Raw genomic sequence first — 26,692 nt, 5'->3', positions numbered from 1 at the left:
TTTCCCTTGTAAACTTCAGGCTTCACCGACTTCGATTAATATTGATTCAGATTCAAATGACCAAAATTCCTATCCATAGGCCGCTCACTCTATTGGCTGCAGAATAATCACAACTTTCCTTCATCCACCAAAACAAGCCCGACGTCTCACTTTAGCTACCGAACGTACCCCGAACCATCCGGGTCCCGGTGTCCCTACTTGATGACGGATACCAACCATACCGCCGCTCATCAAGCTCAAGCGCAAGCCTCCACATCCCACAGGCCGCTTTCGAGTTCGGGCGCTACATCTTCGAATTCATCCCACAAGAAACGAAAGCCATCCACCGGCAGCCCGTCCGGCCCCACCAGTAGACACCACAAGTCCACATCCTCAGGTGCAGGTACTAGTAACGGTAACCACGTTTCTTCCGAAAAACACTTCCAAAATCCTGCCAAACGCCTGAAATCCGGAGACTCCCACCCAATTTCCCCGCCGCCTTCTGGCGTGCCACCAATCACCGACATGTGGGCGAGTTCGCCGCCTCAACCGTCCCATGCCACTAACAACGTCACCGCGACCACTACCACCACCAAGAATGCAATCGACTTGACAGCCTCACCACCTTCCAATCCCAAATCAATGTACGCTCAACCATCCGCCTTACCTCCAAAGAACGGAACCAAGAAGATCTTAGTAAAGAACTTCAAACAACGGCCTGCAGGCGTACCGGACGAATGGGTGAATAAAACTCTTGATCTGCTAGATGGCGCGTTGACGGCTGTGTTTGAAGATAAAGATGATACGACCCGGGGTACCAGCAGTGAGGAGATTTATCAGGGTTGTCAAAGTCTTTGTCGGGCCGGGAAGGCGCCGTTGATTCATGAAAGGCTTGTGGCGAGGTGTAGAGACCATGTGGCCGGCCCGTTGAGGGATGGGATCAGTAGTCGGGCGGTGGGAACGGATGAAGAATTGGTTAGGGTTATAGAGGGGGCGTGGAAGAAATGGCAGGAAAGATTGGTGAGTTTTCTTAGCGGTATCTGGCCAGAGTCTAGGAATTATTATGCTGATTGTTTCTGGGACTTGATAGAGAGCTATTCAAATATTGTTTTTCTACTTAAATCAATCTTACCTGTACCCCGCACCGGATAGAGAGCAGATATGGGACATGGGACTGCAGCTATTCAGCACGCACATCATCACAGATACGAAGTTTAGAGGACGGTTCCTGGGTGGAGTGTTCAAGCTATACGAAAACGACCGAAAAGGAGAGACTGATCTCGATAATAGCAATCTACTCATGGCTAGCATTCGAATACTCTCGAACCTAGGCCTCTATTCTTCGCTATTTGAACCTCGTTTCATCGATGTATCGGAGGGATACTACCGACTGCTTGCCGAAGAAGAGGCCGATGCGGATGATGTAGCACGATATGCTCGTCAATGTGCATCGCAGATACAAAAGGAGATCCAAAGAGTTGAGGTATTCAACTTGGAGACGACTACGAAGAGAGATTTGATCACGATCATTGAGAAGGAAATGATTCTATACCATCTGCCCGATCTAACGGACCCATCGGGGATTAGGTCGTTGATTGCGGGCAATGATGTCGAATCGCTTGCGGTCATCTACTCTGTGATCGATAGGGTAGAAGACGCTGGGTCGAAAATAAGGCCCATTTGGTCCAAATACATCAAAGAGAAAGGAGCGGCGATTGTGACGGATTCTGAAAGCACAGATATGGTTCCGGCTCTGCTCTCGCTGAAGAACAGCTTGGAGGGTATTCTGAAGAACTCATTTGCTAAGAACGTGGATCTTGGACACTCGCTGAGAGAATCGTTTGAAACTTTTATCAACGAGCAGAGGAAGGGAGCAGGTTATAAACAGAACGCAAGGCCATCGGAAATGATTGCCAAGTATATGGACCTGTTACTACGAGAGGGTATCAAGGCTATCTCGCGGAACTCAGCTGCTCCGGAGGAAGACGAACAGATGATGGGTATGGGAGACGAGGATGCCCTGCTGGGGAACCAATTGGATCAAGCACTTGATTTGTTCAGATTCATTCACGGCAAAGATGTGTTTGAGGCCTTTTACAAGAAGGATTTGGCACGAAGGTTGCTTATGCAGAGAAGCGCCAGTGCCGATGCCGAGAAGGCGATGTTATCGAAATTGAAAACGGAGTGTGGTTCTGGATTTACAATGAACTTGGAGATCATGTTCAAGGACATTGATATTTCGAGGGAGAACATGGCGTCGTTTAAGCTTACTAAGGCAGCTATGGAGAGGACCGATAGCATAGATCTCCAGGTGACAGTGCTTTCGCAAGCTGCATGGCCAACGTATCCGGAAACTACGATAACTGTGCCGGAGAGCGTGGCGGAGTATATGAACGCATATCATTCATACTATACATCTAAACATAAGGGACGGAAGCTAGCATGGAGAAATGCTCTTGCCCACTGCGTTCTTAAGGCGAACTTTCCGAAGGTATTAATCACATCATCGCCCTCATATTTATCTTGCGAAATACGCTAAATATCGTGCAAAACTCGTAGGGCAGGAAAGAACTTTCGATGAGTGCCTTCCAGGCGGTGGTTCTATTGTTATTCGATAACGATAAGAAACCGCTGTCCTACGAAGATATCAAGTCCGCGACTTCACTCCGTATGTCCCAATTCCCACAGTCTTGAAATAAGTATACATACTAACCAGTCGTCTCCAGCCGATGCCGAACTAATCCGCACCCTTCAATCCCTCGCCTGTGCCCGCGTCCGACCTCTCACCAAACATCCAAAGGGCAAAGACATCAACCCAACCGACACTTTCACTGTGAACCTTGGCTTCAACGACCCCAAAATCCGTATCAAGATTAATCAAATCCAACTAAAAGAAACTAAAGAGGAAAACACCCAAACCCACGAACAGATAGCCCAAGACCGACAGTATGAAACTCAAGCAGCTATCATCCGCATCATGAAGAGTAGGAAGACAATAGGGCATAACGACCTGATTACCGAGGTTATCAATCAGACAAAGAAAAGGGGTGTCTTGGATATGGCCGATATCAAGAAGAATATTGAGAAGTATGTTTCCAGATGCAGTTACGTTTTAAGTAGGAGGGGTTTTCTAATAGATTTTCGAATACAGGCTCATTGATAAAGACTACATGGAACGCACGGAGGACAATACCTACGCTTACTGTGCTTGAAATGTAGATTAAGCCCTTAATGCCGACCATGGAGCATCTAGGACCGAGTCTTCTGAGATAACCGTCGGATGGAGCGTCGGCTTTGTTTCCTTTCCCTTTCTTCAAAGCGAATTGTTATTATCATCTCGAAATATTAATCCATATAGTTCTTTTTTTGTTTATATCTTTATTTTTGGAATTGGCGTCAGCATTCACTTTCTTTGACGGTTTCGTTCTTAGCAATACCCACAGAGAGAATGGTTAGACGCGTTTGCTTCGTGTGTGGGTTCCATTCCTTTTTTCTGTAGGCAATTATTTTTATTTATTTTTTCCTTTCATAGTATTTATTCGACTAGACGACTATATGCAATCAGAGCATGGGTTATAGATGAGGGATTGATGGATAGAAATTGAAACGTTTTATGAATTAGCTACAATAGCCATTGGTGAAGGTCGCAACGTTAGGAACGTATGTGAGGACGTTAAGCATCGTTAAGCACGCTAAACAACAGGAGACGCCGAAACAACCAAACCCCGAAGCCAGAGTCAACAAAACAATGCCAAAAGGAAGCATATAAGAATCTCTCAAACCTTCCTCGCTCGCCCGACCCTCGTAACCGGCCCACCCACCTCCTGCGCTGCAACCGTGCTCTTAACCACCACCCGTCCCTTCAATGCTCCACCATCATCCACCATTTTCAACTTTTCAAACAATTTCTTCCTCTCTGCTTCGGCTTCCGCATCAACGTAGTGCACTAGTTGTGATAGCGGTTGTTGTTCCGAATCGGGATCTAGTTGTAGATTCCTGGGTCCCGATTCTGGGTTTGAATCGTAGATCATGCTTTCGCCGAAGTCGAGGTTGTTACCTGTTACGGAATTCGCCCGAGAGAGGGAGGTTAAGCCGTATTTGTATTTTGAAGCAGTGGTGGTAGCAGTGGTATCAATGCTATCATGTCCTTCTGGTGGGTTTGATTGTAAAGAGTTATCTCTGGACAAGCTGTCTCCGGCTAGTTGTAAAGCACTTTCTTCACTTGTAGAGTTCGCACGGCCCTGTAGTTTTCTAGGAGGTCGACGTAAAGGTGGTTTGTTCTCCTGTTGTTTTACGCATCGTAGGATTTCTGTGAGGTTGTTTTGTAATAGACTTCCGTTGTTACGTGGTCCATCTTTATCGAATAGTAATGGTGGAACAGTAGGGAGAAGTTGTGAAGGTGACTTCTTTGCTGGTGATTTCAGGGTCATGAATTTGGATTTTGAAGGGGTGGTGGATAAACTTGCTGGTTGTGATTTTGATGTTGAAGGTTTTCTCTTTTCCTCCGCGATTGGGGAGATTGAGAGTGGGCGCATACGGGCGGTGGTTTCTTCGACGTCTCGGGGGATGTCGATGTCCTCGATGATGAAGGGGTTATTACTATCTCGCTGTGGAAGAGAGTGAGATTCCTGCGCCGGCTTGACAGTTCGTGATTGTACGAATAATGGAACCTTTGGTTTCTTCGGGATAGCAGTGGCGTCGAGTTCCTTCATCTCTGGCTTCTTGACGATATATTTCCCTTCTAGCCATCTTTCTTTCCTTTTCATACTCATCTTGAGCCAAGTGTCGGTTACCACGAAGACTCCGCTCGTCCGCCATGCGCGTCGTATTTCGCTAGAGAGGTGTTTAGGACCACTCGCTGCCGCCTGTGATGCCGTTTCGGTCGTTGTGACAAAATGCGTAATTGGAATTTCGCTATCGAAGGACGAAGTTACATATCCGCCGAGGTAGAATACCGCCTGTTCTAATTTGTCTCGGTCTTCCTTGCCGCCAAAAGGTTCTATAATCAGCTTTTAACTTCTTTATATATAGGATGTGCTATAACAGTGGCTTTATCCCCTCAGCCTTCTTAACAATGAATTAAGACTAACTCACTTTGACAGCAGAATCGAATTTGACGGTAACATCTTCCAAGGCGGTAGATCCTTCCTTCTTGACTTCTACCCCGCCATCCTTCTTTTCGATGATTGGTTTGGTGTTTAAAAGGTACTTCTTGAACGGGATGAGTTCGCCCTCGGAAATACACTCTAGTAACCATTCCTGCGAAACGATCGGGATCCCCCAAGCTTCAGCAGCTTTCACTTTATCTTTGTGTCCAGATTTATCTGCCGAATTAACGATCAATAGGCTTCTAGCCTTGTAGACCTTTTCGCAGAACTCTGCTCCAAGTTTGCCAATCGCTTTCGTATAGTGTAGGTAATCAACTCCGTCGAACTTCGTAACCGAGACCGTCAACTTCTCGAATCCTGAGATGTTGTGTCGTTTCATAGGTCGTCCGAGTAGGTATTCGTCCGGTTCGATAAATCTTTCCTCATGCAAACACCTTTCTAGCCACCAAGCTGTAACAATCTGTACCGCCTTTGAAGCATCCGAGATTTTTGGACAGTCGGCTTGGATGTAGGTATCAGGTACAACGATCACATACCGACTAGCCGGGGCCTCGAATAGATCCTGCAAAGCCGGGTATGTATTCCCATCAAACCCTCTAATGATATCTCGTATTCGACTCTCTTTATCAGCATCGAACCCATAAACGTGAAAGCCCTTGTTGTGAAACATCTTTTTGGGTACCTCGGGCTGCAGATCTGACATTGACATGCTCGCACGAACGTTGACGTACGGCGCATCGACAGGACCTGTAGTCGAGCTCCCAGCTTTGCTGCTAGTTCGCTGTGGTGCATCGGAGCCCCATTCATTCGGTTTATCGACCTTGACAGCTTTGGTGCCCATGATATCGCCCCATAGAGTCTGACTCCCACTGCTTAATCGATCTGAAGCCGCTCGTTTGATCTTCCTTTTAGCTGGATCGGATTTAACTCTTCCGTCGCTGCCCCCTGATCCTTCTCTCTCCGACAGCTTTCTTTTCCCTGTCGCAGATCGAATCCATGCTCCCTGACCACGTTCCGAAGCCGGAAGATCGAACGAAAAGTATGCTTCATCTAGAGACATCCCTCTTTCCACGCTTTGGTGAAGCCATTCGACGCTGACGATGCTAATACCCCATTGCTTTGCAAATTGGTATTTTTTCCCTTCCGGATTGGAAGCAACGAGGTGAGTGACTTGTTTGGTCAGATCGCCGCTGTAGGTTCCACCGTTTTCTTCAGTGATTTTTTGGATCTTATGCCGTTCCTTTTCTGTAAAGTATTTGTTAGATACCATCTAATCCCTCTCGTAGGTGGTAAAGTTTGGAGGTTTACCGTCATTAATGTTCGTAAGGCATATCCTCAAACCACAAAACGGTGGAAACGCATGTTCAACTTCCAAGTCATGAACCGGAATACTCTTCGTGGCAACCCAAGCTTCATGTGCCTTTTCGATAAAACTGATTCGCATGGGCTTAACATCGGGTCGTTGTTTTGCGACATAGCGGTATTTTGGGGTATTAACGTCGCCGACGATTAGATGCGTAGCATCTGAGGTTAGGTCTTGTTTCCAAACGGCGCCGAGGTCGGTGGCTTTGGAGGTTATTTCGCTCTAGAAGGCCGAGGTAGAGAGTTAGTGAACTATTCTTTTTCGATGGTTTTGGGTTAAATTAGAGAATTGAAGGGGGTTATTTGGAAGGATCGTACGCGGATATCGGCAGAGATGGAGGTACAGCAGAGGATTAGGCCTTTAAATGGGTAGTCGGCCGCTGTTGTGCCTTCATCGCCGGCACCCATTGTTGTCGTATCGCATGCAGGCCAGGTCTGAAAGAGAATGGTTTGTAAAGGGAGCTTTAACCAAGCGTATTGTAAATGTAATCGTAGGTTACAATTATATTAGTAAGATAGCAAAAAGATAGCGAATACGAGGGAGATGCAGCAGAGCTGAACTCGAGGTAGTTTTAGAGGGAAGGTGGGAAAGCGATGGATAGAAGCCAAAATTCTCGAGGCTGTCAAAGTCGAGATGTCGATGTCGAGAAACAAGGCACGTTCTGGTCGCACATCGAATCGCGTGGTCGCCATAAACATGGTCACGTGGATAGGAAAGGTTGCCTGAATCGGCTGGAGCTCGAAATGCAACAGCAACAACATGTGATTCAAGTCTCAAGTTACGATAGATCGACTGGGACCCAGTGTTGGCTTCTCTGGGTACATGGATGAATTTGAGCGCCTTTACCCATGATTGGTTTGTTAATCTATAGTGTTAGCAGAATATCATATTATATCTGCATCGAAAACTCAAGCTTATTGTTCTAGTTGTCCTTCGAAAGATATTTCGACCGCATCCATACCCAAATTTATTAATCATGTAAAATTCTAGCCTCTATAAAGCTCGCGAACTACAAACAACCAAATGTCTTCAATAATTTACCATCGTTTTACGATTTTAGATAATACATTTTCGTTCCCTAGCGTAGCCTAGTGGCAACCTTCCAGGCTCTATATTTGTAATTTATAATTCCAAAACCAACTACATTTGAGAAATGCGAGTCGTTACTGATTACAGTGGTAATTACGACTCTTCTTCGGTTACCAGTGGCATTGGATATGTAATATGTGATTGAGTCAGGTATGGTCTCGTATATTAGCCTCCATTAACTGACACATTCCCCTAAATATAATTATAGGTCCACGAAAAGAAGGAGATTCTGTCTGCCTTAAAAAGCTTCGAGTTCATGGTACCGGTTACGCCACAGGTTATATAACACAAGGCTAAGGTTATATATAATTAAATGTTAGTCTCGAGTTAGACGTTATAAACGGCGCCAATTTGATATCTATAGCTCAGGGGCATGTTCTAGTTGCACCACAACTTAGCATGGAAATTAACAAAACGGTCCGAATATATCAACAAAACACTTGCACCATGCGTATCAGCTCTTCGCAGTAGACTTAGTTGAATACAATCGAAAAACAAGTTAGCCTGTAGTCATAGATACACTCTCGATCGCGATCGTCCCAAAAGATTTTGGACGGGCTGCACTGGCCTTGTAAGCCGCTCAGGATCCACAAAATGATCACGTTCTATTAAAAATAATTCAACATTATGGCATCAATAGTTTTTTGATTTTGACAAAAAACCAGCGAAATGTTTTCACATAGATAAAGCAGAACTGTTATCAGTTCAACATTCAGCTGATGCAGCTTCGTGCTCTTGTTCCGATAAGAAACGATATTTGTGTTGAAACTCCAAGAACCAACCATCACACCTCGGTACCACATCCCGAAAATCGAAGATCCATCATGTGGCCAGAGACCCCCATTCTTCACTTCGTTTCCAAAGCTTCAGCAGATCGTTTCAACAGGACCCTTTATCTTGTCTCATGACCTTTCATCCCGCTTCTCGCCCCGTTGTCCGAGTCATCATGGCCGCATCTTTATATCTCGCTAGCTACTTAAGTAGCTATATGTTGCACAGCCGTTGCGTTTCCGCGATATATCTTGTCGATGGCATCGTCGGAGCACAAGATCGCCGTCGAAGCGGTGGCGCCCGGGTCACCGGATGATCACTAGTTCCGAGACTTGCGCAGCTGGCTATGGCTGACATGCATGTTATAAAGTATTCGTCTACGGATACCAGGTACTGCCAGAATACCTCCAAGGCACAACGTTTCATGAAACTGGTTGGTCGGTGCTTGCTAAGAACGCGGGGATCTTAACAAATTTGCAAGGCTTATTTTATCTGCTTGATTTGGGTTATCATATTCCAGTCTTTACGGCGGCTGCGCTGGCGGGTCGTTCGCGTTATACGAGAATGCGGCGCTGCAGCCCGCCGCCAGGTCGGCCTAGATCTTGGCTTTTTTAATTTTTGTGTTCAAGTTTTGGCCGATGACCTAGGCTGCATACACGACCACTAAGATGCAACTGAATTCAACTGAAGGAAACAAACATTGCCTTTGCCCTCAGGGTATCACAAAGGAGCATGGGGCCTGGGCTGTTGAAGGTATCCACTTTACATGTTTCTCGCTTCACCTTTTATCAAGAGCGGTTTCGCTTCGAAGCATTTAAAAAAAAAAATTGCCAAAAATATGGTCACGACCCTGTTTGTAGGGAACCGGCTGCAGCATGACGTGACCACATCTGGATGAGGCTTGCATATTGACAACAAAAGCGAAGGAAGGGGCCACAGTGGGGCGATGATGTCGGATGCCGAGTCGTCCACCAAGAAAATGCCTAGGGCTGTGTTACGAATCCCATTGACATGGGATACTGGATCTCTGTAGAATTGTCGAGGATATTGATTTAAAGGATCGATTTGAGACTCAAGGTTTTTTAGAGAGCCAAGACTGGGTTTTTAGGCCGTACTTCGTCGGAGTTCCTGTGACAGGTTTTTTCTTTCTGATATTGCATGTTGGCTAAGTCGCTATGATGAAATAGACATTATAGTACTTCGACAGGTAGCCTATTTCTCACTTTGTCTCTGGAACGCTAAGAAAGATACCTTGGAATAGTTATCATTTACCGAACGAGCCGGTTTCTTATACCTGAGCATCCCAATGCACTAATTAGCTCCAATCGACATACTATAACTTTACATCCTTTGATTCCCTACAAGGAGCGACGATATTAAATCTTTAAGAAAATAAATTTTGCCTCTACAAAGACCAATTCTCCAACTTCCGGACAATAATTCCGCGGATCAGGCATCGATATCCTTCTGGCAGTGGACTGATCCTGCGGCATTGACTGTCGTTGATGGCACATGCGCTCTTTGCTCAGGGCAAGCTCATTAGTTCTTTAAGCCTTTTGATCACGTAGGTCAGAAACATCCAGATATCCGGTATCTCGCGGGGCCGTTTCGATCCCATTGGCCGATTGACACTAGTACACTATGAAACCTTGCTATTTCGTATGGCCTTTCGTATCATCTACACCTGTCAACGCTAGACTCTCACCGCATGTTTCCTGCTAAACCTGTGCACTTTATAGCTGTCAGATTTTCTACTTGTTAAGCTCGATTCGAAGCTTGAGATTCTGTTCGTAGCACATAATTACTACGCGATTGTACGGCGATCCAACTTTTCGAGGGAAAGTCTTCTGGTCATTTCTTTGGACGCGAATACACATCCTTCGAGGTGAGTTTAGGCCCCACATCATTCGGGATCGGGACAATCGGACGTTTTTTTTTCTAACGACAAACAAAATCGTAAAAGCTTACCTATTATATTCGCGCGAGCTCCGGTCCATTCCTTTTCCTTGTTGAAGAAACCTGAAGAAATTTTTTTTCCACCTTTACCGACGTGGCAGCTAGTAAGGGAGGAGGTATCGAGTACTTGGCCCGCCTCGTTCCCATTGGAAACAGTTACATAAGTTTTTGAAGAATTTGGTACGTGAAATCGAGCTTGAGAGGAGCCAGCCCATTTATCGCAACTGTGGTTTTTGCGCCGAGTCCCCACACACTTTAATTTTTCGTTTACTCCTCCCCAGACAGTCAGATCTTGGCTCGTTTCTTCTGATGAAGGCTTGAGCATTGGCGGCATGACATGAACTGGTACTGGCGCTGCCTGCCGAACCGTGTCCCTGTTTTGCCATGCGAGTGTTGTCATTATGGCGAAAATCTTGCCTCGAGACAACTTAATTGGTGCTTGGACGTGCCGTGCGAAGAGAAAGGCGTCGATGGTGAGAGCCAGAGAGCTCGAGCGAATGGAAATGCCGCCGGTCGACGACGCATGAGACTTCAGATCACAGTTCCATCCTAGCCACCCCACCCTGCCCAGACCTATTGGCCAGCTGAGCTGCACCTGGTCCAGGAGCCTGGCCCACCATCCATACCTGCATACATACAGACTGTCCATTATTCATGTTCGCTGCTGCTTGACTCGTTGATTAGCTAACTCCTCGGTTCTTTCAACTCTGATGTTGAGTATATCGTCGATGGTGGATATCGTATCATCAAGAGAACCAAGAAGAGAGAGGAAACAAAAGTCACGCTCGTGTCAGCTAGTGATCAAAAAAAAGAGAACTAGGGCAGCATCCTAAGCAAGCATGCAGACTGCCCCTCAGGCGTCGATAGGTATACTATTATACCGACACTTATCTCTCCCTCTCTCTCTCTCTATTTTTTTAAATAGTTCCTTGAGAGTGTCGTATGGCAATATAATTACGACTTGGCTAGTTGGCTTTCTTCTTGTTTCACAAAATCCATTTCCTCTCCCCCTCTTCTTTCACATTTAAATTTATTTTATTTCCATCTCCCCTCTCGATTCGATCCGCTGCTTGGTTCGCATTGATATATTACTGGAAACGACAATCAGTTGGAGAAAAAATAACAGCATCTCGTGTTTGGCGTTTTGGATTCCCGCTGCCTGAAAGCCTTTCCCTCTCGCTTCCCATGTCAGCCCCAAAATATTGAACCAGGGAGCACATCCAAAACATACAAACTTACCAGGCGTATCCGAGGTTTGGTCGACGTGTGTGGATAAAAGACTTCAGACATCCATCTCATCTCCGAAAGGGCAAGGAACTTTCGGACCAGCAAGTCAAGCGAGACCCAGACCTTCCTGGCCTCATCCTGCACTGTTTGCTGCGCTAAGACACACAAGCAGAAATCCAATAGCACCATCCTATGCCTTTTGCTTTGGATTTTCATGTTCACCATTTTCAGCTGCAAACAGGCCTAAGTTCCCCGGCCATTTCCATTTTTATCTGACGACTTGACTTCATAAGCCAGGTTGTTTCTCCCTCACGGGACTTTCTCTGTTCAGTTGGATCTTTTATTTAAATATACCTGCTGGTATATGTGTATCCGCTGCACATCTTCCCAATCCTCCCTTTCCGCAGCTTCGCTTTTGTTTGTTGGTTTAAGGTCTAGTCGGCTGCGCAGTTGCCCGCTGTGGATGCTCTGCTTAAGCTCGGATCTTCTCGCTTACCCTTCAGACTAGTTAATAAGTATATTAACTGGGCCCGCCTGAGTTTCCCTGTTTAGAGCATCGAGGTCGTATTTTTGGTCAGCTCTGCATTGCTTTAATTTTATACCCAAAAAGAGTTATATTATTATATAGAAGGGACGAAAGGATGCCAAAATGGTGAATCCGCAGAGGAACAGTGGAGGCCTTCTTACTGACAGGACGTCTACCTCAGCATTATCGTCCTTACCATCTCTCCCTGCTTCCAATAACGTTAATACTCAGCAACAGTCGACTTCGACTTCGACATCATCGTCCAGACGGAGAACCATTCACATCTTCCAGGGCCAAGGTGCCAGTGCGGACAACACGCCCGACAACACGTCGTCCCCAAACTCCCAAAGACCATCCGGACGAAGGAAGTCCAACCCGAACAACGTCGTCCTTAAATTCCCCCGGTTCGCTCCCAGGGCCACTGCAAAACGTCTATTTCAACAGATCGTATCTTCTACTCCCTTTTCGACCTCTCAACCCGTAGACATCAGACCATCGCCACCATCTCCTCCAGCGGCTACTGAAATAATTTCCCCTCCTCAGTATTTTCCTACTGTTGCCGCTCCCTCCACAACACAAAGACCCACTACTACTTCCACCGCCACTCGTAATAGTAACCCACCTGCTTCGGCAGTGAATACCGGAAGGATGTCCCCTTCAACAATGGTAGCTTTAGGCGGCGGAAGCACTGGCCGAGTAGTTGCGATTGGTGGTGGGAACACAGGAATCCCATCTCACCAACATGCTTTACTGGGACAATCACCTAGAAGTAGTGGCACATCGCTAGCTACCCGTCATGGCAGATCGGGAAGCGTGGTTTCTACGATATCGTGCCCCAGCGAGAAACCGCTTGCTAGCACGAGCGGTGGTCAGGTGACTCTCGATATCCGGCTTGCAGAGCCCTATTTGTTTTTACAAGGTTATGATTCGCATCATCAACATACCGTCGGTGGGCCGGCGTTGCTTAGAGGAACATTGGTTGTGAAGGTTGCAAAGGCTGCAAAATTTAAGTCTATAACTTTGACCTTTAAAGGTCGTGCTAGGACGGATTGGCCTGAGGGTAAATTTTTTTTCTATTTAAATTTCATATTTTACGAAATCGAGAGCTAACATGGAAATCCAGGTATTCCACCGTCAAAGACGACTTTCTACGAAGAGAAAGATATCATGACACATCACTGGCCTTTCTTTAACGCCCAATTCGCTGCTGCCGAAACCACATATGGAGCCGATGCTACCAGACTACTTGCTCCTGAGCCAGATCATAGACCGTCTCGTTCCCTCAGTGGAACGCCTGGAACCAGTGCTATCGGGTCTTTGGCTAGGACATCTTCCCCGATCGGTATCTCAGCCGCATCTGCCACTCTTGCAAACGCCACCCTCGCGAATGACAAGAGACTTTCCTTACAACTAAATCAGCGGAGTAGTTTTGGCAGAAGCGAATCTCCGGGTCGTTCTGTTGCTTCTAAGGGTTACAAGCTGTTCCAGCCTGGTGAATACACTTACAATTTTGAGCTACCGATCGAAAATATTCTTCCAGAGACAATCCAATGCGAGCTGGGAAGCGTCAAGTATGAACTTGAAGCCACAATCGAACGAGCCGGTGCCTTCAGGCCCAATTTAGTGGGAAAGAAGGACGTCATATTAATTCGATGCCCCGCCGATACGAGCTTGGAGCAGATTGAACCAATCGCTATCAGTCGTAACTGGGAGGACCAGCTGCACTACGATATCGTGATTTCTGGGAAATCGTTCCCGATGGGGTCGCAAATCCCAATTGCCTTCAAGTTAACACCACTGGCCAAAGTTCGCTGTCACAGGATCAAAATATATGTCACTGAGAACGTTGAATATTTCTGTCGAAACAAGAAGGTTCATCGTATTGAACCGACGAGGAAAATACAAATTTACGAGAAGAGGGCTGACGGAGCTGCCTACGGTTCCTACCCTGGTTCGTCGGTCCGCGTGACAGCCGGTGGCCGCCATGGGGATCCGGATAACCCGGATTCCGAATTGGGACCCGACCAAAGACTCGGAGACAATTTGCTTGGTGACTTGGAGGGAGATACCATTGGGCCTACTGAAATGGAATTCAATGTTCGACTTCCAGGGTGTGGCGCGAAGGAGGGCAAGATCCACTTTGACACAACTTATAAGAATATTCAAGTCCATCACTGGATCAAGGTAAGACTTTTCTCGCCTGCATTAATCACACCATGTTACAGAAACTAATGGGTCGCTTTAGATCGTGATGAGACTGAGCAAGGTTGATCCTAACGACCCTAGCAAGAGACGTCACTTTGAGATCTCAATTGACTCTCCCTTCCACATCCTATCATGCAAGTGCTCGCACGCCAACATCTCGCTGCCAGCATACTCGGACCGTGATAACAACCAACAACCCGCCACTTCTTGCAATTGTCCTGGCTCTAGTTTAGGACGAAATACTCCTTTGCTATTCGGAAACGTTGAAACTGCTCTCCCCGATACTGCACCGGATGGTACAGCTCGGCCGATGCATCTTCTACGCGCACCATCTTTTAATCCACCCGCATTCGATGATGATATCGCACCACCACCATTGGCTACACCGCCTCCACAGTACGATACTGTGGGAAGTGGGCTAGCTGACTACTTCGCTCGTCTCGCTGACCAGACTGCAGATGATGACGACACGGAGGAGGACGACAGCCCCGGCGAGAATCTTGCAGTTACGTCGCCCACTCGTCTTGCTCGAAGCTTAGACGAGCGTAGGACCTGGGTGCCGGCTGCATAACTCTAAAATTACCCACCATTTTTCAAATGTGATGGTCATCAATATTCGCAATGATGATCATATCACAACAATGGCCTCTCGTTATACATACCATCTCATTTTGTTTATTCTTTCCTCATCGCTTGGGAATATATATATATATATATATATATATATATATATATCGGTGTTTATCTGTTTTTGCTCTAGGATTTTACAATTTGGGTCGCCCTTTTTTTTTTTTTTTCCTTCCAGCGCTCTTGGTTTCCCCTAAAAAGATTTCCCTGGTGTTAGAGATTCATTTTTTATCCGGACATGGCTTGCAATGAGTTTGTTGTTTACTATTTTTTTGTCTGTTAAACGTTTACCGGCGTCTGTGATTATTTTACTATTATCGTTCTCATGAATCAATCAATGCAATGGTAGTGTTTACTTCCGTCCTTCAAACCCTTTTTAGTTTCCAAAATGATTATTACTTTTCTTTCTCCCCCTCCTTTTCATTAACGTACACTTTATGTTATCCTGCATGCCTGTTTATACTCTCTGCTTTGGATTCCCCATGAGCATGGTGAGACGTTTGCTTTCTTGATCGGTGCACGAAATGTTCCTTTGCTTTGTGTCGATTTCGATTTTATAGTGATTAAGGCTACCAAATTTGGGATGTACTCCTATTGTGTATTATAAATTTTTTTATTTTTTATTTTTTATTTTTCTTATTTTTTTTTTTTCGAACTCTGGTTTTCTATGACCGGGGTGTGTATATAGTTTCTTTCTAGTCTCGTGCCTTTCCTTCTATGATATCCAGGAAATACTAGTACTGCGGTGTCGTATACCTATTCGGTTTGAGAACTTTTCAGAAATTTCCATCAATAAGTTACGATCGTGCTTTTTTAGTTTATCGCGTATTCATGAAGTGTAGTAATAGTGAGACTGCGTAGCTGCGACGTCGTCTGATAATTGCGTGTGTTGACGTAGCCGATGTCGACACCTTTGATATAAGTACCGAATCGATTCGATACTGCTATCAACATTGCCTTCCAACAGGCCGAGAATTTGCTTTGTCTCACTCACTACGTAATACACAGCTAGAATTCTTTTAAATTCCCTCGAACTCGAGCCCTTCATATTAAAATCTAATTGCTAAATAATCCCCGTTCTATTACTAAAGACTCAAGTCACGCAAGAACCTTATATCGATACAGAATCGATCTATGGATTTTCCACGCCCGGTATACTGCGGTTATACAATTATGGCCTAGCGTCAACGTTGATCGATCTAGAACTTGAGACGTCACAAGACCAAGACCGGTGGACCGTCCTGTGTCGGCGTTTAAAAGGGCTATTTTACACGGATACTTTTTTTAGGGAGGAGGAAGAGCTAAAACCACCAAGGCTCCTTCTTCTAAGAGGTTCTCCGTGGATGGGCGGTAATCAGATGGTTGCTGATAGAAATCTTCAGCCAGAGACATTTTCTCGAGGATCCTTGGCTGATTCGACGGAGGGGGAGGGTTGGGTTAAGGATCCGTGCATTGATATGCTTTCCTACATTTTAGATTTCGATAGACTCTTCCTGAGACTAGACCTATTCAATTCAATCAATAAGTCACATCTTCGCAATTACGATCACCCGGTCTTTGAAAATAAACACCATGGCAGAATTTGATATTTCCATATATCTAGGTATTTTACCCATAGACTCTATCATAAATTCCCTACCGTCGGGAAAATCGATCGATCGCAGAGACCCTCCGAAACGGCATCGTTTGAAACTGTGGATATCATACTTTTCCCGCTCCAGGGACGATGTATACCATATAAGCATCGGCTTCTCTTCCTTTCTTTACTAAATATATTAACAAGACGGGTAAACCTACTGCCGGATTCTCAAAAATATTTCAATCGCTCAACCCTCCCGTCAATTCTTTCATCCCAAGAGAAAACAAGAGTGCTTGATTCAATCGCAAGCTTGGCTCGTTCTTCCCCTGGCCAATGGAGCTCAGTTTCCAACGAAAAGCACAGCCCTGCCCTAGACCACCCCGGCGTACCAAAAAAGAGCTGCAGTGAAACCATTCATACCCCTGGCTATCCCTCATAAGCGACCGAGTCTGCGACAGGCCTCAAACCTGCAACGTTCCGATGACGCTAGGTCGCTCTTTTGGTACCTGTCGCATTTTTCTTGTGAACTGATATGATACGAGACCAGATGTCACTGGGGTAATTGCCTGAAGCGGAAGAACTTCTTGGGGAACCTGAGCTTTTTCTGGGTCACATTGTTTGTATCTTGTTTTTTTTCATGATGGAAACTTTGACCTCCTTGAACGCGGGGGTTTTGATGGGTAAATTAAGGCAACCATGTTGAACCCGCCTCGAACAATGGACGAAGTAGAACATTATCATGAATAACGAAGATTCTTCCTCGAACAAGAAGGTCTAAATGCATTGTTATCCAAGTGAAGAAAAAACAGAGGACGAAAGAAATCCTTTTTGCATGTAGCGAGAGCGGAAGACCGTTTACATTTTGGTCGAACGAAAGGGCGTTTATGCAAGGCACACGAGGAAGGAGGTTGCAGCACCTCGCTCGTTCCAAATGTCTTGCTTCACCAAGCTAACTAGCCTGTAAAAGCGGCGGGAGAGGTTTACGGCAAAAGAAAAGGTCCAAAACACAGCCCAGATAGATATACTTGACATCCCACCGGGTACATTTTGTCTTCTCTCTTCTTCTTCTTTCTCTTCTTTCTCTTTTCTACTTTAGCTCTCCTTTCTCGATGTGCTGGCACAATCAAGACATCTTGACCTAGGTTTGTATCTTGTTAGGTTTGGTATGTCGGCTTGTTCACTTCGATTACACTCTCTATCGACTCTGCAGCGCAGCTGGTATCGTCATTCACTTCGTATTAAGTTCCTTGACGGACAATAAACCACATTTTTTCTTCATAACGCTTACTATACTTTCTTTCTTTCATCTTTTTCTTTTATATAGATATCCAAATTTTTTCTTTATTTCTTTCCCTTTCCCTTCTCGTGGACGACTTTGTTGCATATTTTTTTTTGAGGGTTTTGCTTCACGGCGGGCTCGTGATCAATATCCTTCAACGACGACGTAAAGATATCAAATTAAAGGTTGGAAAATACTTATTTATATATATCCGATATCTTTAAATCCCAAACCGACAATTCCCTCTAAAAAAGATGCGAACTTTGTCAACCAACCAAAGGAGGGCAGGTGTGGTTCTGGCAATGGTTCCTGTAATTGTAAACGCTGCGCCTGCAGCGACTGCTATCCGCAGGCGAGACGACGACGACGATGACGACGATGACGATAACGATGACGATGATAAGGACGACAAGGACGACGACGACGACGATGACGACGACAAGAAGGATAGGAAGGACGGAGATAAATTCACATCAATCGACCTAGGCTTCAGTTTTACAACAGTCGAAGTACCCACACCAATCGAACCCACATCTGCACCACCACCACGACAGACTCGATCCGTAGATGAAGGCCCACAGTTTGGATCCGTAGAACCATTGCCCGGAAGTACTGCTACCTCCCCGCCTTCTGCTAAACCAACCACTAGTCCGCAATTTGGTGCCGTACCCGGTGAAGATGAAAGGGAGACGACTAGTTCGTCGGGACGTAAAACGACTTCAACCGCCACAACGAAATCGGTAGAAGCTGAAAGAACAGAGCCTTCAAGTACTTCTTCTGGTATTAGCACCGCACTGCCCGGTGCGGCTGATGGAGACAATGCTTCGCCTACACCTCAAGTCGGCGAATCGGCTGGCCATATTCGTATGGAAATCGGTATCGGTCTTGGTGTCCTTGGTATGTTTGCGACATTTCTGCCTCCAAAAAACGAAACAACCAACATATACTAACGGACTCCACTCAGGTTTTTTTCTCATCCTCTCCGTTGCAATCTTCCTCTGGCTGAAGCGTCGAAGAAGGGGTAACGGTTCCATGTGGGGTACCGTTAAGAGCATAGGTCGTCGCAGAAGGAATGAAGGCCGTGGTCCAATCGAGCCCAATATGTCCCATACATACGAATCCCGTGCCATGGGAGACCGAGATGAATGGCCAGCAGTTCCGGACGCCGCAATCTTAAGCAATAACGACGTAAAACGTCTCTCCGAATGCATGTCCGACATCGAGCGCTTTACTTCCTTGAGACGTAAATACACCATCTCCCGATCCATCGACATCCCAGTAGATAAACCGGTCCCACCAGCCCCCAGAGGACGAATGGGCAGCACCAGCAGCTATGTAACCATGACTGTCGCCGGCCATCTTCCTCAAATCTCTAGCTCGGGCTTCGATGATTCCTTCCTTGAAAACATCGACGAACATCAAGATCATACTTTCAGAGACCCCTTCGCAGACCCTTACTCCCCAACCACATCATCTTTGCCACCAGCTCCCCCACCACTCCGCTTCCCCGTCAAACCAACCGCACCAATCCAGACAGGCCGTATCAGGGCAATGCACAAATACAACGCCAGTGACGAATCCCTCGAACTAACTGACCCTCGCATCTTAAGCCCCGGTGGAAGACTTGTAATCACAAATCGTTCACGGGAAGATTCTGTTCCATCTCTACCACCTTCGCCGCCCAGAAAGAAGGGAATGATGAGGACTAGTGGCCACGCTATTCCTCTACCGTTGAGGGTTAATCGTGAACAACCTCCGCGGTTCCCTTGGAACAACCGCGAGAGTGGGCTTAGCGTTAATTCGGAGGGACCAGCTCGCCATCGTGGTGTTAAGAGCTGGGTGAACCATGAAGTTGAGATTAGAGAACGGTACCCGACGATCGAGGAGGTTGATAGCCCGCGGTACGCTCAGAGTGAGGCAACATTGTATAACAGATATAGTATTAATAGCGGGATGGACACCAGGCGCACGGAGTATGAGTACTAGTTAGAGGGGCTGTAGAGGTGTTTGCTTCTTTTTGGTGGTTGATTGATTTCCCTTCTCGATTTGCGATTTGGCGTCCTTTTCTTCCATTCTTTAACTTTAATATGTATATATAACGGATATTCTTCCCAATAGTCTATATTAAACTTTGGGGGGCCTTTTTGGCATTGTTTGGTGTGTAATTGGTCGAATTTTTGTTCTTCGTAATTGGCGGGAAGAAAACGGGTATGGAGTCTGTTTTTTATATATATAGAACGAATACTACACTGAAAATAAGACGAGATCGTTGTACCAAGTGTAGACACCGATGATTGCGAGAGCTGAGACGGCGGGTATGATGTCCATCTCAATCATCGAGTAGATGAGCAGAGTTCCGAGCGGAGGGACCATTTTCATGATTGCGTAATAGCCGTTATTGTTAACATTGTAGATCATCCAGGAGCCGGAGACTACGGCGGTAATTACAAAACCCACTTGCATTGCTTTTAGGGCTTTGCGTGGGTGGGTGAGGTAGAGAATGAACCAGATTACTTTTAGCACGCGACACTGTTAGTACTCTTGATATATGGTCATCTAGCGGATTAAAATGAAGCAAGCTTACCTGGGAAGGATTTTACAGTCCGTCCGATAGCCTCCCGGTATTCCATCTCCTCTAGATACTGCTTCTGTACGAGGATGTAGAATGCAAAGAGTAACATCGTCAAAGGGACCGCGAAGAAGAACGTCTGTCCGAGGTCTCCGATTTCCACATCTTCATCATCCTCTTCTTCTTTATCATCCCCCTTCTTCCGTCCCGTTTCCTTCAAGAATTCGTTCTTCGGTCCACTCCTATCGGGTAATGCGGATGGAATATTAAACGATTCGTAAGTGATCTTTCCGCCTTTCTTCTGGTCTTTTGACAAAGCTTCTGCCAATGGAGCTTGAAGCTGTTTTAGGTCGAACGGCACTCCGTTTTCAAGGTGTGGAAGGTTGGCACCGATTTGATCCATCAGGGTTTTTCGTGGTATATCTTCGACCTCGGAACCTGAGTCGGCCCTTGCTGCTTTGGACTTTTGGTTTTTCCTCTGTCGGGGCATTTTGGTGATGGTTAACTGTTGAAGTTGACGTTTGGAGTTTGAAGGTTGGTGGCGAGGTTTATAGCCGAACGAACGCGTGGATGTTCGGTATGGAGCTACCCCGGACTACGTTCATTTCGGAACTTCACGAATTCAGCACCACCAAGACACTTAACAAGCCTCATGATCCGAGCGTCATTGAGCCTGAATATCGATATCGACGGTGCCAGTGCACGTTCCTCTTAACTTATTTAGCTTTGAGGTCTTTAAATTTCTTTATAACCTAATGCGTGGCCTCTTTACCTCTTATTCTTCTTCATACTCTGCAGTCGCATAGATTAAGCCATTGGATTAAGAGGTATTCTATCGCAATGCCAGCAATAGTAAACCGGCTTCGAAGCCCTCGCGGTCTCGCTATATTCCTACTTCTACCAATCCTCATGGCAGCGTTCTGGTCCGTTAACTATCTCCTCCTTCTATAGTCTATACGAGTATATCAAACTAACATCTCTCTAAAAAGCAGCTACTACACCCTCTCTCACCTCTCCACCCACTCACCAATCCACAACCGCAACATTGCGCTTCTAATAGCCCATCCCGACGATGAAGCCATGTTCTTCTCCCCAACAATCCGATCCCTCGTCTCCCCATCCCTCCAAAACACAGTCCAAATAATCTGTTTCTCAATCGGTAACGCCGAAGGCATTGGTCAAATCCGCGAAACTGAGCTATTAGCTTCCGCGTCCCTCCTGGGCGTTCCGAACGTCAATAACAGCGTAATAATCCACGATGATCCAAATTTACAGGATTCGATGACACAATCTTGGCCGGAGGATTTAATAGCTTCGTTGATTTCTAACTCTTTAAAGGAGTTTAGAGAGGATAATGGCGGGAAAAGGGTTGATACGTTTATTACGTTCGACGAAAGCGGCGTTTCTGCTCATCCGAACCATGTTTCGTTGCTCAAGGGGGCGAAATACTATTTACGACATTATCCGAAGAAGAATGATATTTTACTATATACTCTAAATACAGTCCCGGTGTATAGGAAGTATATTAGCATACTCGACGCTTTTGTTACGACTTTGTTGGATAGAATTAAGAATGGGGCACGGGAGGAAGGAGAGGGATATATCGATACCGGGGCGCCGAAGTCTGTGATGTATTTGAGCAATTGGCAGGGATACAGGACTGCACAGAAGGCAATGACGGAGGGGCATAAGAGTCAGATGGTGTGGTTTAGATGGGGGTGGATTACTTTGAGTCGGTATATGGTGTTTAATGATCTAGTGCTGGACACGGATCGGTCTTAAAACCTTTGGTATTTAGGATATATAGATAGAAGTGTATGGTTGAAAACCCATCGGTTGGGTGAAACTTTTGTAAACGGTATCTAGATCTAATATAAACTGTACAGTATAACGCTATATATATAAAAAACAAATATCAAAAACTCTCATGATAATATGCACAATTCCCAGCTCCCTCGCAGCTTCACATAGCAGGAAACCCCTTCAACCCCGCCATCGAAATCGGATACTTATACCTAAACATCACCCTCTCCGGCACAACCTTCTTCTCATCGATCGTCTTCGGCTTCTCGAATATCGGCCTATAATCATGCCAATAGGCTCCGAACTCTTCCAACAGATTAATCTGTATGGTCTCGAACTCCGCAATAGGCAGGTTATGCTGTCGCATACGGTTCCAATGCGCCCTAACGAGCGCGTATAACCAATACCCCATCGCATCCTTCCACATGCACACATTGTACAATTGTTCATCCATGATCTTCTCCAGCCTCCAGAGTTCGGATCCTTCGTGGGTGCTGCTCTCAGCCGGCATGTTGACCCATCGTTCTCGGGAGGTCATGTACTTCTGTTGTACTTTGGTACGGAAATACATGACTCCCTTTCTAATCTCCTTCTCCGCCAACTCCAACTCCTCGGGATCGTCGGACCTCGTTAAAGATCTGATCACGATATCTCTGGCTTGTAAACTTGGTTCGGCGTTTTGTGTCCTCTCCTGCATCATGGCCGATAACTTTGACGTCACATCCATGGGTAGGAGCCCGTACTTTGGTCGTGAAAATGCGTAGCTGTAAGTTAACAGCACATCCCAAGTCTTCTCATCAATCTTCAAACCATAAATCCGGGATAAAAACTCCACGGCTTGTAATGCCGCGCTAAACTGCGAGTTTCGACAGTATGCTACAGCAAGTGCCTTTAACGTCCTCGGCGTCGGGTATACCGGCGACCCCTTTGGAATGATCGGTTTTGCAGAATCGTTGTTTCCGTCGATTTTGACGCCATAGACGTTTTGTAGAATCTTCGAAATACCAGGGATGTCTCCAACTCGTGCATGTGCCATTATCAGAAGTTCCACGGTCATGGAGTTGGGGTATAATCCATTCTTTAAGAGTTCGGCGTAGATAGCCATCGCCTCTGTGACCGCGTTATTTTCTTGTCCCATCCAGTAGTTTACATACTTTTCAGTATGAACGAGTGGGAACTTTTCGAGGTTGTTGGCTGGGCGTACACCGGCTACCATTGCTAGACGGGTGTTGTATGTCCATGTATTGGGTTTTAGTCCCTGTTTTAACATTCTGGTCCAGAAAGAGTCTTGTATCCCTTTGCTCTGTGTCCACATAGCCTTTCCCATAAGGCCGGTATAGTCTAACACGGTGGGTTGATGGCCGGAAAGAATCATATTTTCGAGTATGAAATTCAAATCCGACCAGAAGCGTTTGTAAACCCCTTGATAGGGATTGGCGTCCGGAACCGTCCCTGGAACGATCTTCCGAGCCATCTTTTCGACCGGGGAGATGTGCTTCGGATTGGCAGCGATGAGGATGTTGCTGAAATCCGCGCCGGTGAGGTATTTTATAAACCCATGATGGTGAAGGTCTTTGAAGGATTCTACGACATGCTTGAAAGATTGCGACCGTACATTGGTAGCAAAGGAACGTACGGCCGTAGGGATATTGGTGCTAATCGCCGGAACCGCAAGGGAGTATTTGGACGGTAATGCTGTGAGGTCATCGGTGGCAGTGGGGGTTTGGTATTGTTCGGGAAGTTCGAAGTGTTCGATAACATCGAGGTTAATTGAGGCAGCTGCCGGCTGGAAAGACTCGAACGTCGGAACAGCCCCACCATATGCCATTGAGGATTGGAATCGATTCCATCTTCGCCAGACCAGGCCTCCTCTGGTACCCCGGGGGCAGAGGCTTCGCCGGGTGAGGTTGAGGGCCGGTGAAGAGCTCGCTATCATGGTTGAACTTGTCGAGAGACCCAATGCTTTATGCCAGTGTATCGTATATCCATCGGCTGCCCCTAAGAAGCCTTCTTAGACCAATCCTGCTCCAATTGCCTTCCTCCTTCCTGCCTTCCTCCTCTTCCCACTATTTGCTGTCGTTGAATGAAGTCGAGGTCGATAGCCGTCGGATGGTGAGTGGGGTGAACGGAACCACGAGGGAGAAAAAAATTACCAAATTGAAGCCAAGACCGAACGGCCGAAGCCAAACCAAAACCAAACCGGACAACCCCTGCCACCTGCTCCACCCACCCAACCATCAAGCTGCATCGCTAGCTAGCCTCAAAGCAACTGCATCACGATCGCGAAAATTCCGAAAATCTATCCAGCATGTCGTCGCACGCTCCGACTCCTCCTCGGGGCACTAAGCGTGCCAATCCGTTCGATGATGGCGACCGTCCGTCCCGTACTTCGTCCACTACCCGATATGATCGAGACCGGGAAGCTGATCGAGCAGCACGAGAGAAGGAAAGAGAACGGGAAAGAGAACGTGAGAGACGTCTCCGAGAACGAGAGAGGAGCCGTTCGCGCGATCGAGAGAGAGAAAGGGAAAGAGACCGAGAAAGGGAAAGGGACCGGGATAGAGAACGAGATCGAGACAGAGCATACGACAGCGATCGCGACACCTACCGTGGAGGAGCCGATCGATACCGTGGTAGAAGGGACTCGAGGGAGCGATCGAGAGAAAGAGGAGACAGATATCTTCCAGGTCGAGACAGAGACCGTGACAGAGATCGAGACAGAGACTTATCAAGAGACAGATCTAGAGAACGCGAGAGGGAAAGAGAACGTGAAAGGCGTGAGAGAGAACGTGAGCGCGAACGCGAACGAGACAGAGAAAGGGAAAGAGAAAGAGACCGAGAAATCGAGAGACGTGAGAGAGAACGTCGCAGAAACCGTTCCAGAGACCGTTCCAGAGATCGCTCCAGAGGCAGCTATTATCGAGATGGCGGAAGAGCTCGATCACGAACCCGATCCAGGTCGAGGGATATGGACAGAGATAGGGATAGAGACCGTCTTCGAGATGCCTCGAGGAATAGATCTAGAGACCGCTCCAGAGACGCTTACCGTCGAAGAGACCGCTCACGACGACGCTCACGGGATAGAGACTGGGGAAGAAATCTCTCAAGAGAAAGGTCACGATCCCGCGACCGCGATAGGGAGAGAGAAAGAGAAAGAGACCGATCTAGGGAGAAGGAGCGTGAGCGTGAGCGAGAACGAGAGCGTCGAGAACGAGAGGCCGACCGGGGAAGGGAGAGGGAACGAGAGCGTCGACTAGCAGAGCGCGAGCGCGAGAGAGATAGAGAAAGAGTGGATCGTGAACGAGAACGAGAGCGAGAAAAGGACAAGGAAAAGGCAAGAGATAAGGAAAAGGACAGAGTCAGAGACACCGACCGACATTCTGAGCGCACTCCAGAGAAAAAACGTGAAGTCTCACCAACCAAGCAGAAAGACGAAGCATCGAAACCGCCACCACAATCTTCGTCCTCTTCTTCTCAGCAGCCACCTACCAGCGCACAAAACCCCGAAGAATCGCCCGAATCGAAAGAAGCTGCAATGGAAGCCACCTACAAAGCCTTTACTGAGAATGGTGTCTACGATGAGAGCCTCGTCCCCGAAGTCGATCCAACCGACAAGCAGCCCTCTGAGGCAGCTATCACAACCACCTTCAAGAAACGAGGACACTTTGATAACTATCGGAAACAATTTTTTTCCGAGTTCGAGAAATCGGTATGTCACGCTCCATCTTCTTTCTCCTCAAACAATTTAGTGCATAAAAAGGAGGTTCATAAGAGCTGATGAAACATCCCACGAACAGGAGGAGGCACAGAAATTCCTCACGGAGCTAAAAGACTTCATGCAAAAAGAACTGGAACGAGACCCTGAATTTTACGACAAAGACAGTACCGCGAAGACCGCATCATTGCTCGAAGGAGCGGTTGAGCGAAGCGACGTCTATCGTACCATTGAAAATGCTGTCGACAAATTTCTAGCGGAGCACAAAAACGAGATGGGCATGACCGTCTTCAACATCTGGAGTGAGATGTTTGAAGATATCAACGGAAGGAAGCCGTATGAGCTTAAGGACAAAGAGAAAGGCGGAAAGACCGGAGAAGGGGAAGACAAGGATGGTGATGTGAAGATGGAAGATGGAGATGGTGTCAAGAAGGAGAACGAGCAATTGACATTGAGTGGACTCCGGGGTGCTAGCGAGAGTAGCATCTCCCCTGTTGTGGAGGAAGGTACTCCTAGGCGCCCGGGCGAAGTCAAGGTCTATTAGCGATCGGATTATGGCTAAGATGCACATTTAAGAGCGGAGCAGAGTCCTTTACTACTTCTTTGTCACGAATTAGCTCGTTTGAGCAGATACGACATTTGGAAAAGATAATTACAATGGAATGAAATTATCATAAAAAGTTAGAAAGCCTTGCTTAGAAGTGTTATTTGGTAACAGATACCAGTCGTGTTCGATGGCTTTCGAGGACATTGGTGATGTACCAGGAGGGGAGTCTCTCTCGGCTGTCTGCTTGCATGTAGGGCAGGCAGTGGCATTGCGAAGCCACCGAGTATTTCGGAATCCGCAGCGATAGGGCTCGACGACGAAAAAGAAAAGCTAACAATGATACCTAGCT

General features: G+C 46.6%; 8 protein-coding genes across 10 annotated transcripts; 5 read left to right on the top strand and 3 right to left on the bottom strand.

Annotated features, from left to right (window-relative positions):
- Positions 1–201: 201 nt before the first annotated feature.
- On the top strand, positions 202–3,191 carry DFL_004772 (uncharacterized protein; the record flags this gene model as incomplete). Its single annotated transcript, XM_067633923.1, has 5 exons — positions 202–999; positions 1,070–2,470; positions 2,539–2,647; positions 2,706–3,066; positions 3,131–3,191. The coding sequence occupies 5 exons, from the start codon at positions 202–204 to the stop codon at positions 3,189–3,191; spliced, it is 2,730 nt and encodes a 909-aa protein (XP_067492044.1).
- Positions 3,192–3,662: 471 nt separating this feature from the next.
- Positions 3,663–6,857, bottom strand: DFL_004771 (uncharacterized protein; the record flags this gene model as incomplete). The annotated part of the gene is made up of 5 exons (XM_067633922.1): positions 3,663–3,671; positions 3,762–4,978; positions 5,070–6,332; positions 6,396–6,672; positions 6,768–6,857. 5 exons carry the CDS (start codon positions 6,855–6,857, stop codon positions 3,663–3,665), a joined length of 2,856 nt encoding a protein of 951 aa, XP_067492043.1.
- A 5,285-nt stretch (positions 6,858–12,142) lies between these two features.
- Positions 12,143–14,795, top strand: DFL_004770 (uncharacterized protein; the record flags this gene model as incomplete). The annotated part of the gene is made up of 3 exons (XM_067633921.1): positions 12,143–13,079; positions 13,143–14,203; positions 14,265–14,795. 3 exons carry the CDS (start codon positions 12,143–12,145, stop codon positions 14,793–14,795), a joined length of 2,529 nt encoding a protein of 842 aa, XP_067492042.1.
- A 3,168-nt stretch (positions 14,796–17,963) lies between these two features.
- On the top strand, positions 17,964–19,695 carry DFL_004769 (uncharacterized protein; the record flags this gene model as incomplete). Of its 2 annotated transcripts, none has more annotated exons than XM_067633918.1 (2): positions 17,964–18,606; positions 18,674–19,695. In XM_067633918.1, the coding sequence occupies 2 exons, from the start codon at positions 17,964–17,966 to the stop codon at positions 19,693–19,695; spliced, it is 1,665 nt and encodes a 554-aa protein (XP_067492040.1). The 2 variants fall into 2 exon arrangements, with proteins under 2 accessions (XP_067492040.1, XP_067492041.1); XM_067633919.1 differs by lacking the exon at positions 18,674–19,695 and having other exon boundaries at positions 17,964–18,299; positions 18,359–18,385.
- A 258-nt stretch (positions 19,696–19,953) lies between these two features.
- DFL_004768 (uncharacterized protein) lies at positions 19,954–20,768 on the bottom strand (the record flags this gene model as incomplete). Its single annotated transcript, XM_067633917.1, has 2 exons — positions 19,954–20,222; positions 20,294–20,768. 2 exons carry the CDS (start codon positions 20,766–20,768, stop codon positions 19,954–19,956), a joined length of 744 nt encoding a protein of 247 aa, XP_067492039.1.
- A 350-nt stretch (positions 20,769–21,118) lies between these two features.
- On the top strand, positions 21,119–22,060 carry DFL_004767 (uncharacterized protein; the record flags this gene model as incomplete). Of its 2 annotated transcripts, none has more annotated exons than XM_067633916.1 (2): positions 21,119–21,201; positions 21,271–22,060. In XM_067633916.1, the coding sequence occupies 2 exons, from the start codon at positions 21,119–21,121 to the stop codon at positions 22,058–22,060; spliced, it is 873 nt and encodes a 290-aa protein (XP_067492038.1). The 2 variants fall into 2 exon arrangements, with proteins under 2 accessions (XP_067492038.1, XP_067492037.1); XM_067633915.1 differs by having other exon boundaries at positions 21,268–22,060.
- A 181-nt stretch (positions 22,061–22,241) lies between these two features.
- DFL_004766 (uncharacterized protein) lies at positions 22,242–24,017 on the bottom strand (the record flags this gene model as incomplete). Its single annotated transcript, XM_067633914.1, has 1 exon — positions 22,242–24,017. The coding sequence occupies one exon, from the start codon at positions 24,015–24,017 to the stop codon at positions 22,242–22,244; it is 1,776 nt and encodes a 591-aa protein (XP_067492036.1).
- Positions 24,018–24,447: 430 nt separating this feature from the next.
- On the top strand, positions 24,448–26,340 carry DFL_004765 (uncharacterized protein; the record flags this gene model as incomplete). The annotated part of the gene is made up of 3 exons (XM_067633913.1): positions 24,448–25,266; positions 25,404–25,790; positions 25,879–26,340. The coding sequence occupies 3 exons, from the start codon at positions 24,448–24,450 to the stop codon at positions 26,338–26,340; spliced, it is 1,668 nt and encodes a 555-aa protein (XP_067492035.1).
- Positions 26,341–26,692: the final 352 nt, after the last annotated feature.

This window comes from Arthrobotrys flagrans, assembly GCF_004000055.1.
Source record: "Arthrobotrys flagrans strain CBS H-5679 chromosome Unknown unitig_0, whole genome shotgun sequence".
Taxonomy (NCBI): domain Eukaryota; kingdom Fungi; phylum Ascomycota; class Orbiliomycetes; order Orbiliales; family Orbiliaceae; genus Arthrobotrys; species Arthrobotrys flagrans.
The sequence above is the reverse complement of the archived record's forward strand: the minus strand, read 5'-3'. Positions and strand labels throughout refer to the sequence as shown.